The sequence below is a fragment of the Rhamphochromis sp. 'chilingali' genome, assembly GCF_963969265.1.
Source record: "Rhamphochromis sp. 'chilingali' genome assembly, chromosome: 9".
In the NCBI taxonomy this organism is placed as follows: domain Eukaryota; kingdom Metazoa; phylum Chordata; class Actinopteri; order Cichliformes; family Cichlidae; genus Rhamphochromis; species Rhamphochromis sp. 'chilingali'.
The window spans coordinates 9613509-9629997 of NC_137936.1; the positions used below are offsets into that span (position 1 = coordinate 9613509).

Genomic DNA, 16489 nt, shown 5'->3' on the forward strand with positions numbered 1-16489 from the left:
GAGTCTGCATAAAGGAAAATAATAACTCTCTCCCTCCAGGATGCTCCTAATGCAACTCTCTAACACTCCCTCGCTGTGTGTACAGTGCATAAAATAACTGGGATACAAAAATAGCCGGCTTGAGTTCAGAGCAATGACAAAAACGTAGCTTTCCTTTTGTGTCAATTGAGACAGGCGCCCCGCACCAATAGGAGTCGGAGGAGGTGGCATATGCTAATGAGGGACAAATGTCCACTGACCGTGACCTTGAGGAAAACAGTATAAAGGAGGGCACATCCCAGTAAGCAGTTATTTCGTTGTGCTCTTTCTGAGGTCAGTGGACAACTTTTTGCCTCTGTTTGGTAGGTTGAACTTTGCGCATTTTGCGCGCGGGGATTGTCTGCCTTTTTAAAGAGTCCCAATTTATTTTTTAAGAGTAAAATAATCTCGCTTGCCATTGCTTCGTCGGTTAACGGTCTTTACACTTCTGTAGTTTTCTTCTGATTTCTTAGTAGCGGATTTGCGCTCTTTGCGCACAGGCTGTTTTCGTTTCATCCCGTCGTGGAAACTGAAGTAACCACAGGCGCTTTGACATGTAATGAGCTACTGACCTTAATGCAAAGATTTGTCTTCTTATCAAAGAAATTCTTCAACTGGTGCCTCCAGTTTTCGGGGCCGGCGAGGAGCTGCCACCATGTCGCGCTTTGACGTGAAAGAGTTTGGAGAGGCTTCGCCGTTTTTACGCAAATCTGATCTGGAGCTGCTGGCGATGCAAAGCACGGCTTTTGACGGTAGGCCTTTTAAGGAGACTTCAAAGGAACTAAACCTTAAAGCGCTTCACTTAAGAAATAGTATTTTTAAAAAAGGAGAAATCTATCTGATGTTGTGCGATTAGGCCTTTTCATTTTAGTAACAAAGCTGTGTTTAATGTAATGTTTTTAAAGGGATAAAACAAACAGTTTTGAAACAACAACAACAACAAAAATGCGTAAACTATGTTTGGAATTTTAAAATTGAGATCATTGTGATCGCAACAAATGCATCCTAACATAACAGAACATATATTAGTTAGTTATTAGTTATTCATATTTTATTCAACGTTTGATTTGAACTTTGCATTTACATTATATATATATATTGTTTGTTTGTTTGTTTGTTTAAATCTGCTTAACTAAATGTTTATTAACCAGTGTATGAATGTGAGAGTGAATGAATAGTGGTATTGTAAAGCGCTTTGGGTGCCTTGAAAAGCGCTATATAAATCCAATCCATTATTATTATTATTATTATTATTAAATTTTTTGAGATTTGTTTTTTTATTATCAATAATTCCCCCAATCCTCTCAATAATACTCCTCTCTCTCTACACCTCTGCCAGGTAAGAAGCGAGCTTGGATCCCGGATGAAAAAGAGGCTTACATTGAGATCGAGATCAAGGAAGTCAGCGGTGACAAAGTCATTGTTGAGACCAAAGATGGCAGGGTAAATGTTCATCCCTCTGTGGTACGGTGGTACCTGCTGACACATCTTCTCATGACTTTAACTGTATCTGCATGATTTCTTTCTCATGTCTTTGTGTGTCCATCGCCTCAGACCCTGACAGTGAAGGACTGTGACATCCAGCAAATGAACCCTCCAAAGTATGACATGATCGAAGACATGGCCATGCTGACGCACCTCAATGAGGCCTCTGTGCTTCACAACCTGCGCAGACGCTACAGCGCCTGGATGATCTATGTAAGTATCTCAGCACCGAGGGATGCCATGTTTCCAGGTTGCTTTAAGTGGCTAGATTATCCAGAGTTCAGCTGTGAGCTTGTGTGAAGTCAGCCTCTCAGTAGAAAGATGGTTTTAGGCATCTTGTGTCTTGTCCCTCTGTTTCCTCAGACTTACTCGGGGCTCTTCTGCGTGACAGTGAATCCATACAAATGGCTGCCTGTCTACACAGCTCCTGTGGTGGCTGCCTACAAAGGAAAACGCCGCTCTGAGGCACCGCCGCACATCTACTCGATTGCAGACAATGCCTACAATGACATGCTTCGCAGTGAGTGCACACACACACTCACGCACATGTGAAATAACTCTGCAAAGTGGTCTAACGCAGGTGGTGTCTTTTTAAATATAAACACACATCTATTCTGTCTTCATCAGATCGAGAGAATCAATCCATGCTCATCACGTAAGTTTCACCTGCTTTATTTTTTATTTTATTTTTAAATTTGGTCTTGTTTCAAGCCACAAATTTGGGAAGAAATACACATCTTACACACGTACAACAATTTTAAAGATTTGATTTGAAGATTTTTTTGTTTTTTCCTCCATTTTTTATTTTTCTCTGACTGAACCTTGTTCCTTCCTTTTTAATTTTTTTACCCCACTTGTAACATGCAGTGTACGTGTACCAGTTTTGTGAGCAGTTTTTACTGTGTCTGTTTGTATGTACACTTTGTTATTTTTTTTACACTCCTATAGCGGAGAATCCGGTGCTGGCAAAACTGTCAACACGAAACGTGTCATTCAGTATTTTGCCATTGTGGCAGCTCTCGGGGATACACCTGCCAAAAAAGGAGTAAGGCCGATGTGGCAACCCGTATTTTTGTTTCCTCCCGTTTTTTAATTTTTTTTTTTTTTTTTGCTTCATTTAATTTTTATTTTCTTCCTCTTTTTTTTGGTCCCAGGACCCCTTCAGTGTACACCCTTAAAACCATGTCCATACATTTTCCTCACTGTCAACATGGTGAATGTGAGAACTGATTACATTCATGTCTGAGTCTCTACCTTCATGTGTTGTGTTCCAGCTGCTCCACTCTGCTTTCTTATTGTTTTTAATCATTTCTTTTTTCCTCTCCCCTTTTCCCTTTTTTATGGCTCAGAATTTTAATTTTCTCTTCTTTTCCCCTTTTGCTTTAATTTTTTTTGGGACTTTTCCGTGTTGTTTGATGCTCCCCTTTTTCTTCCCTCCGTTCATCATAAGAAACATGGTGGCCTTTTTTTTTTTTTTTTTTTTTTTACCACAGCTTTAACACCAAGTTTCTAATTTTCCAGTCGATCATGGTGTTCCCCTTTGATTGTGAGAGCATTATTCAGTCATGGCTTCTGTGATATGACACTCACACTCTTTTCCCCTTCTTTCTTTACAGCAAGGTCCTGCAACCAAAACTGGGGTGAGTTTAGCAGCAAAATAAACACAACTGTCAAAAATTACTTTGTGTTGGCATTTTTTTTATATTACACTTTTTTTTTCTTTGCAGGGGACTCTGGAGGATCAGATCATTGAGGCGAATCCTGCCATGGAGGCGTTTGGTAATGCCAAAACGCTAAGGAATGACAACTCATCCCGATTTGTGAGTAACTGGAAACTGTACTTAGTCTAAAACAGAGTTTATGGATTGAAACATATTTGGAATTCTCTTAATAGTGATTATTTATTTTAAACTCGATGATTTCTTACGTCTGCAGGGCAAATTCATTAGGATCCACTTTGGTCCTACTGGCAAACTGGCCTCAGCTGACATTGACATATGTGAGTAAATAAAAGCGCAGAGTGATTAAAACCACACAGTTCTCAGTTTGTTTCATGTCCCACACAAACATGTCCTTCAGATCTTCTGGAAAAATCCAGAGTTATATTCCAGCAGCCTGGTGAGAGAAGCTACCACATCTACTACCAGATCATGTCACAGAAGAAACCAGAACTCTTAGGTTAGTTACTCTGGTTACTTTGGATATTTAGATACTGTGTACTACTGCTGATCTGCAAAATGATTTTAAAAAACCTTTGTTTTCCAGACATGCTGCTGGTGTCGTCCAACCCATATGACTACCACTTCTGCTCCCAGGGCGTGACGACTGTCGAGAACCTGGATGATGGGCTGGAGCTGATGGCCACTGATGTAAACTTTTATCCTCTTCGCTGATAAACAAAACAAAACAAAAAAACAAACCCAAACCTGTACGCTGAATAGATTTGCAAAGTTGTGAGCGTTGCTTTCTTGATCTCTTACAGCATGCCATGGACATCCTGGGCTTCCTACCAGAGGAGAAGTATGGCTGCTATAAAATAGTCGGAGCCATCATGCACTTTGGCAACATGAAATTCAAGCAAAAGCAGCGCGAGGAACAGGCGGAGGCCGACGGCACTGAAAGTAAGAACCTGTAGTCTGCAAGGAGTGAGCATAAAAGAATGAAAAGAAACCATGCAGTTAAAACAGGGGTCATGTTTCACACGTTTTTCATCTCCCTTTCTGCTACCAGATGCAGACAAAGCCTCATACCTGATGGGAGTCAGTTCAGCTGACCTCATCAAGGGCCTCCTCCACCCAAGGGTGAAGGTGGGAAATGAGTATGTTGTGAAGGGACAGAATGTTGAACAGGTGAGGAGACGCAGTGTCTCATGTCTGTGTTTTTGTTAAGCGTAAAGAGGCATAATCCACCCCATAATAATCATACAAACATCTATTAGTACAGTGGAGTAAAAGTTCAGTGGTTGCTCTCCTACCGCTAGGCTAATGGAAGGACGGCTTCTTAATCCTCAGTCAATACACTCACCTCTCAACACACACTAGAATATGGTTTTCAAACAACAGAGGCCATCCACGTGAATGATAGTATTCCTTCTTTGTGTGTGTGTGTGTGTGTGTGTGTGTGTGTGTGTGTGTGTGTGTGTGTGTGTGTGTGTGTGTGTGTGTAACTGTGCTTGGGTCCTGAAGGTTACCTATGCAGTCGGAGCTTTGGCCAAAGCCACGTATGACCGCATGTTCAAATGGCTCGTGGGGCGCATCAACCGGACCCTGTACACCTCCCTCCCTCGCCAGTACTTCATAGGAGTCTTGGACATTGCAGGGTTTGAGATCTTTGATGTGAGTTGATCTGCATGAAAGTTCAAATAACAGTCATACAGATAAAAGTTGAAAAAATAAAACTAGTTCAACACTTGCGTGATGATACGTCTTTTTGTAACCTGATCGTTCCTCGCCGTAGCTCACACTGCAATGACTCGGCAACGCTGCAGGCTGATCTGTAACAGTTCCTCCTGTTTTTCATGCTCCTGTGGTGTCTCCTCTGAACACCTGTTCTTTTTTCTTTTTTCTTCCATTGAAGCTCAACAGCTTTGAGCAGCTGTGCATCAACTTCACGAATGAGAAACTGCAACAGTTTTTCAACCACCACATGTTCATCCTGGAGCAGGAAGAGTACAAGAGAGAGGGTATCGAATGGACCTTCATCGATTTCGGGCTGGACCTTCAAGCGTGCATTGATCTCATTGAAAAGGTGAGCACAGCGTTGTGCTGTTACACATGTGAGGGCTTATAGAGACTAACATGCTGTGTTTGGTGCAGCCGCTGGGCATCATGTCCATCCTTGAAGAGGAGTGCATGTTCCCAAAGGCTTCAGATAACAGCTTTAAAGCCAAGATGTATGACAATCACCTTGGCAAGTCACCAAACTTCCAAAAACCACGGCCAGACAAGAAGCGCAAGTTCGAGGCCCATTTTGAACTGGTGCACTACGCTGGAGTAGTAAGTTGGTTTTCACAAGAGCAATTCTACAAGATAACATTTTACATTTAATACATTACCTGTTTATACATTTGCATTTGTTTGTTTATTTGTAGGTACCGTACAACATTTTTGGCTGGTTAGACAAAAATAAGGACCCACTGAATGAGACAGTGGTGGCTTGTTTCCAAAAGTCTGCCAACAAGCTGCTTGCTTCTCTGTATGAGAATTACGTTGGCTCTGACTCAGGTACAGTTTGGATTCTGATGGATGACTAAAGAATGAATAAATGATGTTTTAATCGTTTATTAATTTAGTAATCCTTCCTTTGACACCCTTGCAGCGCCCGACCCCAAGGCAGGTGGCAAGGAAAAGAGGAAGAAGGCAGCCTCCTTCCAGACTGTGTCCCAGCTTCATAAGGTGAGGCTGATGTGGCTGCTGCAGGGCTTGTGGAAAAACACTGAAGCTGGAAGCAAATGCACTGAGAGGCTTTAATGCAGGTGTTTAGTGCAAAATTGTGGATGTCACTGGAGCATGGGGACGGAGGCAGTTAAGACTTGCAGTGATGTTTAGGGCAATGATCACATGAACATCACTTTAAGTCTGTGCTGGCTCCTCTCTTCTTTACTTCAAGGATTTCTCATGTGAGCGTCACAGAGTAACAGGTTTTGCATGGTTGATGTCTTTGGTATTTTAACAGATTATTCAAAGTATTTTTATTCACTCATTTGGTTTGCTGTGATTCTTTGTTCCTGCAGGAAAATCTGAATAAGCTGATGACCAACCTCCGGAGCACGCAGCCCCATTTTGTTCGCTGCATCATCCCTAATGAGACCAAGACTCCAGGTAAACCGAAACGTAATCATCACATATTACCAGCTGATTAAAACCAATATGGACTTTTGGACACCACGACTCATGTTTGAAACCTGTTCTGCACAGGGATCATGGATGCATTTCTTGTGCTGCACCAGCTGCGCTGTAACGGCGTGCTGGAAGGCATCAGGATCTGCAGGAAGGGCTTTCCTAACCGGATCCTCTACGCCGAGTTCAAGCAGCGGTAAGATATGCACACACATCACTCAGATCACATAAGAGATATCGCGGTGCTATCATGGTCCTTTTTGTTTGGTAATCATTCAATCAGCTACCGCATCCTGAACCCACACGCCATCCCAGATGACAAGTTTGTGGACAGCAGGAAAGCAGCGGAGAAGCTGCTGGCCTCCCTGGACATCGACCACAGCCAGTACAGATTTGGACACACAAAGGTGTCTATTTTATTTGATATTTTTCTATGTTTCTCATAATTTATACACAGTACATTTTTTAAGATTAAATTGAAACAGTACATAAAATACTCCATATACATATTTACACACAAAGGGATAAATTAAAATTAATAATAATAATTAATCAAAATGCTAATAGTGTATAACACAGATTTTTTATATTAGCTATTAAACAATTTAACAATTCAAATGCATTTATTTAGAAGGTTTCTGTGTTTTTCTTTAATACAAATATGAATATATTTTACTTAGTACATTTTTATTGTGGCTGTATTCCTTGCATGGCTGTGTCAAAGTTAAAATGATTTTTGAAATTGAAAGTTAATCGACCATTTGATTATGCAAATAAAAATCTTTGTAATCCACACTTTTTAGTTTGTATTTTGTAATTAAAGCAGTGTTTCTTTTCATGTAGGTGTTCTTCAAAGCAGGCTTGCTGGGTCACCTCGAAGAGATGAGGGATGAGCGTTTGGCCAAAGTCTTGACGCTGTTCCAGGCGGCCGCTCGTGGCAAAATCATGAGGATGGAGCTGCTGAAGATGACGGAAAGGAGGTAAAAAAAAAAAGAAAAGAAAAGAAAAGAAAAAGAAAAAAGAAAAAGTAATTTTGCTCATTACTCTAAAAGAAGAGAAAGTGTGTTAATGAACACCAGTCTTCGAGCTCCACCTTACAGGAAGGTGAAGACATGAGTACAAAAAGCAGACCTCCAACAGTTGCTCCTCCGAACAGGTTTAATAGAGCCCGGTGAGCCGCCAGCCCCCCGGCCTGTGATACACTATACCTTATCGTTCACTCCCTCGCTCAAGTATGTTTGGCATGCAAGGGCAGTGTTATCGGCGTGTGTGAGGCGTGTGCTTGTCCTTGTATGGTTACCAGTTATGCGTGTGGCCCTGCTGTTAATAAGGGCTGCATACCCCCCTCATCTCTCTCCCGCACACCCCACGCTCGCAGGTCTCTGGCCATTCTCTCCCTCTGCTTTCTCTAAATGAAACAATGCGGACGGTGTCCTCAGAGCCAGGTGGCGACATGTGTCAAGTGGCAGCTGCTCCGGGCCTCCCTAAAAATACAACCATCACCACCACCCCCACCCCTTCCCTGGATGCCCAATGGCCCCTGGCCCCTTTTGTCCACGGCGCTTGTACTTCTAAGTGTGTGCATTGATGGGATAGGTGGCGGGTGACAGAGGATTAAAGCTGGCTGTCGGACAGAGGGCTTTAGTTTCTAAATAAACACAAACGCTCACCTTTGAGAGGCACCCGGCACGGAGTCATGTCAAAAACGCAATCAGCCCCTCAACCCTCCCGCACAACCACCACCTCCCAACCCTTGCAAGCGCACGCTCGCCCAAACCCTCTAAACATTGACGCGAAGTCCTTGACTAATCTGCTCCGGGTCCATATTTAGGGCTGTGAGACACCATCCTGCTGAGACTAAATCAATCTGGCTACCCTGTTTGGCCAGAGTCGTGAAACATCAAAAGCAGCATTAGGTGTATGATTTCATGTGGCATCCATCTGTGTATGATTAGATACAAGGGAGTGGATACTCGCAGGGTTAGTGCCAAAAAATCAAGCGCCAAGAAGAAGTCGATAAATAAACGGGGAAAGCCCGGGATAAATCTCTCTGACCTAACCGCCCTGCGGTATAACATTTAGGATTTTAACTTTGCATCCACTGAACTTTCGAGCAGACTTGGCATCATGTGACACTACTTTAGCTACACTCAAAAAAATGAAACGTTGACTTTAATTAAAATTATTTTGTCAACAGGTTCCACGAAATTGAATTATGTTAGTTTAAAGCAAAAATCTTTAGTTCATCTAATTTAAAAAAACTACTTAAGATTAACAAGACATATTTAAGACTAACTAAATCAAGTTATGTTGTATGAACATAGATGATATATTTACAGGTTAGATAGTTAAGATTAGTTACTTCAACACATTTCTTATTTGTGGCAGTAAAATGTTAAATTTAAGTTAGATTAATTCAAATATTATATTTTCAGCCACCTTGTGCTTTATTAATTAGTTTTACCTAAATCTATTTTGTCAACAGGTTCCACACAAATGAATTAAGTACATCCAACTTATTTTTTTAAATTTATTTTATTGCCAACACATTCAGTGAGCATTTGTGTAAACCCAGTCCAAAATAAAACACAACAGCTCATTAGGGTTAGTAATTAACAGTATGTAGACAGATGCAACATCAAGACTTTAAATTAAATGTCTGTATCTACCAGAAATAGAAGAGAAAAAAAACGCATTGAAGATCACATAACACATTGATAAGATGACACTTGAGTTATGCACATGTGATGCTAGTAAGGTCTGTGAGTGTTTTTTTCTTTTAGTGTCTAAAATGGATAGCAAAGTTGCTATTTGCAATGATTGCTTAGGGTCAGTCCAGTAACACAATGCCAATGAAGTGCTTTCCTTTAACAATGCAAAGTGAAGTGTCCACCTCAACAGCCACAATTTAAAAAAAAATTATGTAACAACAACAACAACAACAACAACAACAATAATAATAATAATAATAATAATAATAATAATAATAATAATAATAAATAGTCCACTGATATTAGCAATCAAAGAAAATTACATCACCATCCCAAATAAAACTTTAACAAAACATGCCAACATTATGGTCTAACAATAAAACAGCTTGTCAGCGTTCAGTTTTTTTGCAACAGCACAGCAGTAACCATTTAACACTCGCCACTGTCAACATTTATTTTACCAGTGTTTGGGCAAAAAACTTCAGATGTAAACATTTTAACATGGAAACAATTGTTCGTCTTTAAAAGTCCACAAAATATACATTCATCCTGCATTCCCAACTTGGATGATTTGATATCCTCGTGTTGGTGTTGTTCCCAGACCATCATGAAAATGTTGTTCCAGGTTCAACATTGCAAGTGACCAATCACATGAACCCCTGTAGCTAATCCCTTAATAAAACAAAAAACAATAAAAATGTTTCTTATACAGTCCACAAAATAAGCATGTCCAGGACCCAGTAAAACTAATGTAAAACAAGCACACGCAAACGATATAACATGTCTTGTAAGACAAACGTAAAATATAACCATGCTGGACATATAGATACTACACAACATAGTCAAAGAAAAAAGTGGTCTTACCTCTCAAAGAAACAGCAGCTTGGCGCCAAAACAGCCTTTTTCAGTTAAATTTGAAGTCTTGCGCATGAGCAGGCACAAGCCGTGAAACCTTCTTGTTCTGCGCGGTTTCATTACAACTGTTTTTGCATTACTGCCACCTTGTGGATATACAAGGTATATCGATCCTAATTGACTTAACTTAAATGTTATGCGATCAAGTAACACAGTATTATGTACGTTGAATAATAGACACAATTACGTAGACTTGATTAGAAAAACATATGTTAACTTAACAAAAACATATATTTTAAGTAAAATGAAAATAAATAATTAATATACACTGAACAATCCACCTCATTCATTTTTTTGAGTGTACCTAATATATCCATTTATTTAAGTTTTCTATTTGAACTTCTTATCTGTAGCTTTTAGTTGTTTAAACCATTTATTCTGCACCTTTTATTCATTTCAAATATAACACTTTTAGCTCTCCAGTTAATATATCATTCTCTTTACTCGACCTTTCCCTGATTACATGCTCCCAGTAGAAGTGATCACAGGGAACAAAAACTACATTTATATTTACTTTTAATTTACTGAAATAACATTAAAGCTACACAAATTTAATTCATGTTTGCTCACATAAATATATAGAAAATATATTTTTTTCCAGTCAAAATGTCACATGACTGTGATGTAGTTGTTTGCGTTGAGAGATCCGTTCTGAAAGTTTACCCCTGGTAAAAACATTGCCTGTATAAGCATTAAAACTAATAGGAAAAAATGACCGAACACTAAAACAGCTTTTTTTGTCAATTAAATTATGTTATATAAAACTAATTTAGCTACACAACAGGTTTTAAACAAAGAAAACCTTTTGTTGATGTTTTCAGAGAGGCTCTGATGATCATCCAGTGGAACATCCGGGCCTTCAACGCCGTCAAGCACTGGCCCTGGATGAAGCTCTTCTTCAAAATAAAACCCCTCCTGAAGAGCGTCGCTAACGAGAAAGAGCTGGCGTCTCTGAAGGAGGAGCTGGCCAAGCTGAAGGAAGCTCTGGAAAAATCTGAAATGAAACGGAAGGAGCTGGAAGAGCGGCAGGTCAGCCTGATCCAAGAGAAGAATGACCTCTCTCTACAGCTGCAAGCCGTAAGTTTTTCTCCTGATGTGCGGTATTTACACATTCAGCCTTTACACACACTGGCGTAGTGAGAAATTTGCTAAAGATGTACTTTTTCTTCCTCACAGGAGCAGGACAACCTGGCAGACGCTGAGGAACGCTGTGACCTGCTCATCAAGACTAAGATCCAGCTGGAGGCCAAAGTCAAGGAACTCCTGGAAAGGCTGGAGGACGAGGAAGAGATGAGCTCTAATGTGCTCGCTAAGAAGCGCAAGCTGGAGGATGAGTGTGCCGAGCTGAAGAAGGATATAGACGATCTGGAGATCACCCTGGCTAAACTGGAAAAGGAGAAGCATGCCACTGAGAACAAGGTAAGAAAAATGGATGAGAAAGAGCAGTAAGCTTCCTCCAGGGGGCGCTAAGAGGCCAGAGAAAGGACCACAGCATGCACAGTGGACAGGAGTTCAGTTTCTCACTGGCTGATTGTTAAACTCATTTTTAATCTTTTTATTTTGCAGGTGAAAAACCTAATTGAGGAAATGGCAGCTCTGGATGAAACCATACTGAAGCTGACCAAGGAGAAGAAGGCTCTTCAGGAGGCTCATCAGCAGACTCTGGATGACCTACAGGCAGAGGAGGACAAAGTCAACACTCTGACCAAAGCAAAGGCTAAGCTGGAGCAACAAGTAGATGATGTGAGTTTAAGACTAAACACAGAAACAAAGTGCTGTTACACCATTTAGTCAAAATTGTAAGATGTTTTCTTTCTGTGGTTCATCAGCTGGAAGGCTCTTTGGAACAAGAGAAAAAGCTACGTATGGACCTGGAACGAGTCAAACGTAAGCTGGAGGGAGATCTAAAGCTCTCTTTAGAGTCTGTGATGGACTTGGAGAATGACAAACAGCAACTTGAAGAGAAGCTGAAAAAGTGAGGATTGTCCCATAATCGCAGATAAACCATCTTTTAAACTATAAAGAGTGAATGATAAAGAACGATTCCCGAACATTTTCCCAACAGAAAAGACTTTGAAATGAATGAAATTAGCACAAGGATAGAAGATGAGCAAGCATTGTCCAATCAGCTTCAGAAGAAGATAAAGGAGCTGCAGGTGAAAATGAGCCTTAGCTTCTAGTAGAGCAGATGTGAGCCACCATCACAAAGTAACTGACTGTCGCTTTTCTCCAGGCTCGCATCGAGGAGTTGGAAGAGGAGCTAGAGGCCGACAGGGCTTACAGGGCTAAAGTGGAGAAGCAGCGCGGGGACGTGGCCCGTGAGCTGGAGGAGCTGAGCGAGCGCCTGGAGGAGGCCGGTGGAGCCACCTCGGCCCAGATCGAGATGAACAAGAAGAGAGAGGCGGATTTTCTGAAGCTGCGGCGGGACCTGGAGGAAGCCATGCTGCACCACGAGGCCACGACCGCAGCTTTGCGGAAGAAGCACGCCGACACCGTGGCAGAGCTGAGCGAGCAGATTGACAGCCTGCAGAGGGTTAAGCAGAAACTGGAGAAAGAGAGGAGCGAGGCCAAGATGGAGGCCGATGACCTGGCCTCGACTGTGGAGCAGCTCTCCAGGGGCAAGGTATAGATAGAGATTTAAACTAGTACGGGAATTGCATTTATATTTGTGGCGAAATCAAAGAATTTGCATCTACTCAACAGGCCACTTCAGAGAAGACGTGCCGACTCTATGAAGATCAAATGAACGAGGCTAAAGCCAAGGTGGAGGAGCTCCAGAGGCAGCTCAGTGAAACCAGCACACAAAAGGCCCGTGCTCAGGCTGAGAGTGGTAAGAGGCTATAATTTGATCTAAAAATCTCACAGATTTCATAGACTCATAAGTAATGCCTGTAACTGCTTAACTCCACTATGCAGCCGAGCTGGGCAGGAAGCTTGAGGAGCGAGAGGGCATGGTGTCCCAGCTCCAACGTGCCAAAAACTCCTTCAGCCAGAGCGTGGAGGAGCTCAAGAAACAGCTTGAGGAGGAGAATAAGGTCAGCTCCCAATTGATCAGTTCATCAGTCAAAACTTACCGGCTCACTCGGCGTGTGTTGAGAGTTCCTCCAGTTAAATTAACTCCTTTTCTACCATCATAACTGATCTCTTAAGGCCAAGAGCGCCTTGGCCCATGCTCTCCAATCGTCTCGGCACGACTGTGATCTCCTAAGAGAGCAGTACGATGAAGAGCAGGAGACCAAGGCTGACCTGCAGAGAGCTCTGTCCAAAGCCAACGCTGAGGTGGCTCAGTGGAGGACAAAGTATGAAACTGATGCCATCCAGAGGACTGAGGAGCTGGAGGAAGCCAAGTGAGCGTGATGTGGTTTTTAACTTGCAAAATTCGATGGCGCCACGTGATTATTTTGAGAGCTGACTTTCAGTTCTGTTTGCCTCTCATTAGAAAGAAGCTGGTGGCACGCCTACAGGAGGCTGAAGAGAGTGTAGAAGCTTCCAATGCCAAGTGCTCCTCCCTGGAGAAGACGAAACATCGACTCCAGACAGAGATCGAAGACCTGGTCATTGATCTGGAACGTGCCAATGCTGCGGCTGCTGCCCTGGACAGAAAGCAGCGGAACTTTGACAAGGTACTGGCAATGACAAGGACCCTACATCATCAGTACTGCATTCCTGATGTGACCTACTTTGGTGAATTATCTTTGCATTCTTTAGGGAATATCACCCTATTTTTGCACCTCAATCTAGACCCTCTGAGAAGCAATGCTAATAAAAAGCCAAAGAAAACCTTTAATTGTCCCTTCCAGGTGCTAGCTGAATGGAAGCAGAAGTACGAAGAGTCCCAGTCAGAGCTGGAGACCTCTCAGAAAGAGTCTCGTGGCCTGAGCACAGAGCTCTTTAAACTGAAGAACACCTATGAGGAGACCATAGAACATCTGGAGACCATCAAAAGGGAGAACAAGAACCTCCAAGGTACACATGGCATCATTAAAATTCAGCTGGAATTTACAGAAAGGTTTTCCCTTGACGTAAATTTAAATATAATACTTTCACATATCTTCTCCACCAGAGGAGATTGCTGACCTTTCAGATCAAATCAGTCAGGGAGGAAAAACCATTCACGAGCTGGAAAAGATAAAGAAGGGTCTGGACATCGAGAAAAGTGAGATTCAAGCTGCACTAGAGGAAGCTGAAGTAAGCAGCTTGCTGCGTTTATGTGCAATATTCCTTAAGAACAGTCTGCTAAATTCTTAATGCTCCATCTGTCTGTCTCAGGCTACTCTGGAACACGAAGAGAGCAAAACTCTCCGGACCCAGCTGGAGCTTAACCAGATAAAAGCTGATATTGACAGGAAGCTAGCGGAGAAGGATGAAGAAATTGACAATCTTCGGTGGGTTTTCTAGATAAAGCTCAATTACACTCTTGCTGATCTGCAGGAGTTTTTTATTTGCGCCTTTTTCTCCTTTTCAGGCGGAACCACCAGAAAACGGTGGAGTCTATGCAGGCTACCTTGGATGCTGAGGCCAAGTCTCGCAACGAGGCAGTGCGCCTGAGGAAGAAGATGGAAGGCGACCTGAATGAGATGGAGGTGCAGTTGAACCACGCTAACAGGCAGGCCTCGGAGTCCCAGAAACTCCTCAGAAACCTACAGGTGCAGCTCAAGGTGAGTCCATAACTACAGCCAGTCAGTGAGCTCACCTGATGTGCCATTGCACTCTAATGACTTTCTCCACCTGACGCATGACTCCAGGACACTCAGCTAGAGCTGGATGAGACCACCCACAAGAACGAGGAGCTGAAGGAGCAGGTTGCAGTGACAGAGCGTCGAAACAACCTGCTCACCGCCGAAGTGGAGGAGCTCAGGGCCATGCTGGAGCAGAACGATCGCTCACGCAAGCTGGCAGAACATGAACTGCTCGAGGCTACTGAAAGAGTCAACCTGCTGCACTCTCAGGTTGGAAGAAAATATTAGATGTTTTTTAAGATAGCACTAGTTATAGTCTTGTACTTTAAATGTTGGAAGGAGTTTTCCGTTTCAGAACACTGGGCTGATCAACCAGAAGAAGAAGCTGGAGGGCGATCTGTCCGTGCTGTCGAATGAGGTGGATGATGCCGTACAGGAGTGCCGTAATGCAGAAGAAAAAGCCAAAAAGGCAATCACTGATGTAAGTGCCCCAGTAACCAAAATACCAAATACAACTGTATACATCTGTGGCATAGGACTGGTTGCAATTAAGTTAGATTATTTGCCGATTTAACAGAGATTTTCTGCATTTGTAGGCGGCCATGATGGCAGAGGAGCTGAAGAAGGAGCAGGACACAAGTGCGCATCTGGAGAGGATGAAGAAGAACATGGAGCAGACCATAAAGGACCTGCAGATGCGTCTGAACGAGGCTGAGCAGATTGCCCTCAAGGGTGGAAAGAAGCAAGTTCAGAAGCTGGAGGCCAGAGTAGGAAATCACATCAGTCAACTGCATATTTACATAGTCTCTCGTCCACGTGCTTTACTTTGGAGTGAGTTTTAGTCATTTGCTTATTGCAATGGTAGGTCAAAGAACTGGAGAACGAATTTGAGTCTGAGCAAAAGAAGAGCCAAGAGTATCAGAAGGGAGTGCGCAAGTATGAAAGGAGAATCAAAGAGCTCTCCTACCAGGTAACTCACTGCGTGTGCACACGGAGCATGCAGAGGTGTGCAAATAAGATGTAAGACCTACCTCTGTTTCTCTGCAGGCCGAGGAGGACAAGAAGAATCTGGTCCGCCTGCAAGACCTCATCGACAAGCTGCAAGCCAAAGTAAAGAGTTACAAGAGACAGGCTGAAGAAGCGGTGAGTTTTCTGTTTGACAGTAAATGAAAGCTGTAATCGAAGCGATGATTCTAAGTGATGTTGTTTAAACTACAAATTTCTGAGCTTTTCTGTGCGCCACCAGACTGAAAATATCAATAGAATACTCAAAGATCTTTTAGTTTGGTGTAAATTGAATATTTTTCTTGGTTTTCTTTTACGCAGGAAGATCAGGTGAACACCAACATGTCCAAGTACAGGAAACTCCAGCATGAGCTTGACGATGCAGAGGAGAGGGCCGATATGGCTGAATCACAGGTCAACAAGCTGCGTACCCGCACCCGGGATCAAGGCACCAAGGTCGGTAAACAACCCACAATGCATTTCTTGTTACAGCTCACTGCAGAATGGAATTGTATGACCTTTGGAAGAATATTTTAAAATTAGCCAGCGGGCTCCGTAGCATGGACTAATTTTAGAAGAGACTAGATGTAATCCTCTGTTAAAGATGAACTCACTTTAGCCCTCTCATGTGATCTGTAGCACGGTTATGAGTAACTCTGACACTGTGTATGTTGTTGCTAACAAACATCACTGTCTCGTGCTTTTCAGCTGGCCGAGTGATGGAAGAAAGCTGCCCTCAAACCTACGACAGTCAGCCAGCTGCAACAGCTGTGCACCAACTGTGATGGCACACCCTCCAAATAAAGACTTTTAAACCTTTAAACGTGTCGTGTGTGTG

At 42.5% G+C, this 16489-nt stretch overlaps 1 protein-coding gene across 2 annotated transcripts; it reads left to right on the forward strand.

Moving 5' to 3' along the window:
* Window positions 1-253: 253 nt before the first annotated feature.
* On the forward strand, window positions 254-16474 carry myh7ba (myosin, heavy chain 7B, cardiac muscle, beta a). Of its 2 annotated transcripts, XM_080890758.1 has the most exons (44): window positions 254-341; window positions 622-770; window positions 1358-1461; window positions 1573-1716; window positions 1867-2023; window positions 2131-2158; window positions 2452-2548; window positions 3120-3143; window positions 3231-3323; window positions 3439-3502; window positions 3583-3681; window positions 3769-3872; window positions 3986-4124; window positions 4234-4352; window positions 4689-4838; window positions 5080-5250; window positions 5319-5498; window positions 5594-5726; window positions 5821-5897; window positions 6236-6323; window positions 6420-6537; window positions 6625-6748; window positions 7185-7321; window positions 10789-11044; window positions 11144-11386; window positions 11534-11710; window positions 11797-11942; window positions 12033-12123; window positions 12201-12590; window positions 12671-12797; window positions 12884-13002; window positions 13118-13314; window positions 13407-13590; window positions 13768-13933; window positions 14031-14155; window positions 14237-14352; window positions 14433-14625; window positions 14713-14916; window positions 15002-15127; window positions 15243-15413; window positions 15512-15616; window positions 15694-15789; window positions 15973-16107; window positions 16360-16474. In XM_080890758.1, the coding sequence occupies exons 2-44, from the start codon at window positions 674-676 to the stop codon at window positions 16369-16371; spliced, it is 5826 nt and encodes a 1941-aa protein (XP_080746884.1). In that variant the 5' UTR covers window positions 254-341; window positions 622-673; the 3' UTR covers window positions 16372-16474. The 2 variants fall into 2 exon arrangements, with proteins under 2 accessions (XP_080746884.1, XP_080746883.1); XM_080890757.1 differs by lacking the exons at window positions 254-341; window positions 622-770; window positions 1358-1461; window positions 1573-1716; window positions 2452-2548 and having other exon boundaries at window positions 1936-2023.
* The last annotated feature ends 15 nt before the right edge of the window (window positions 16475-16489 follow it).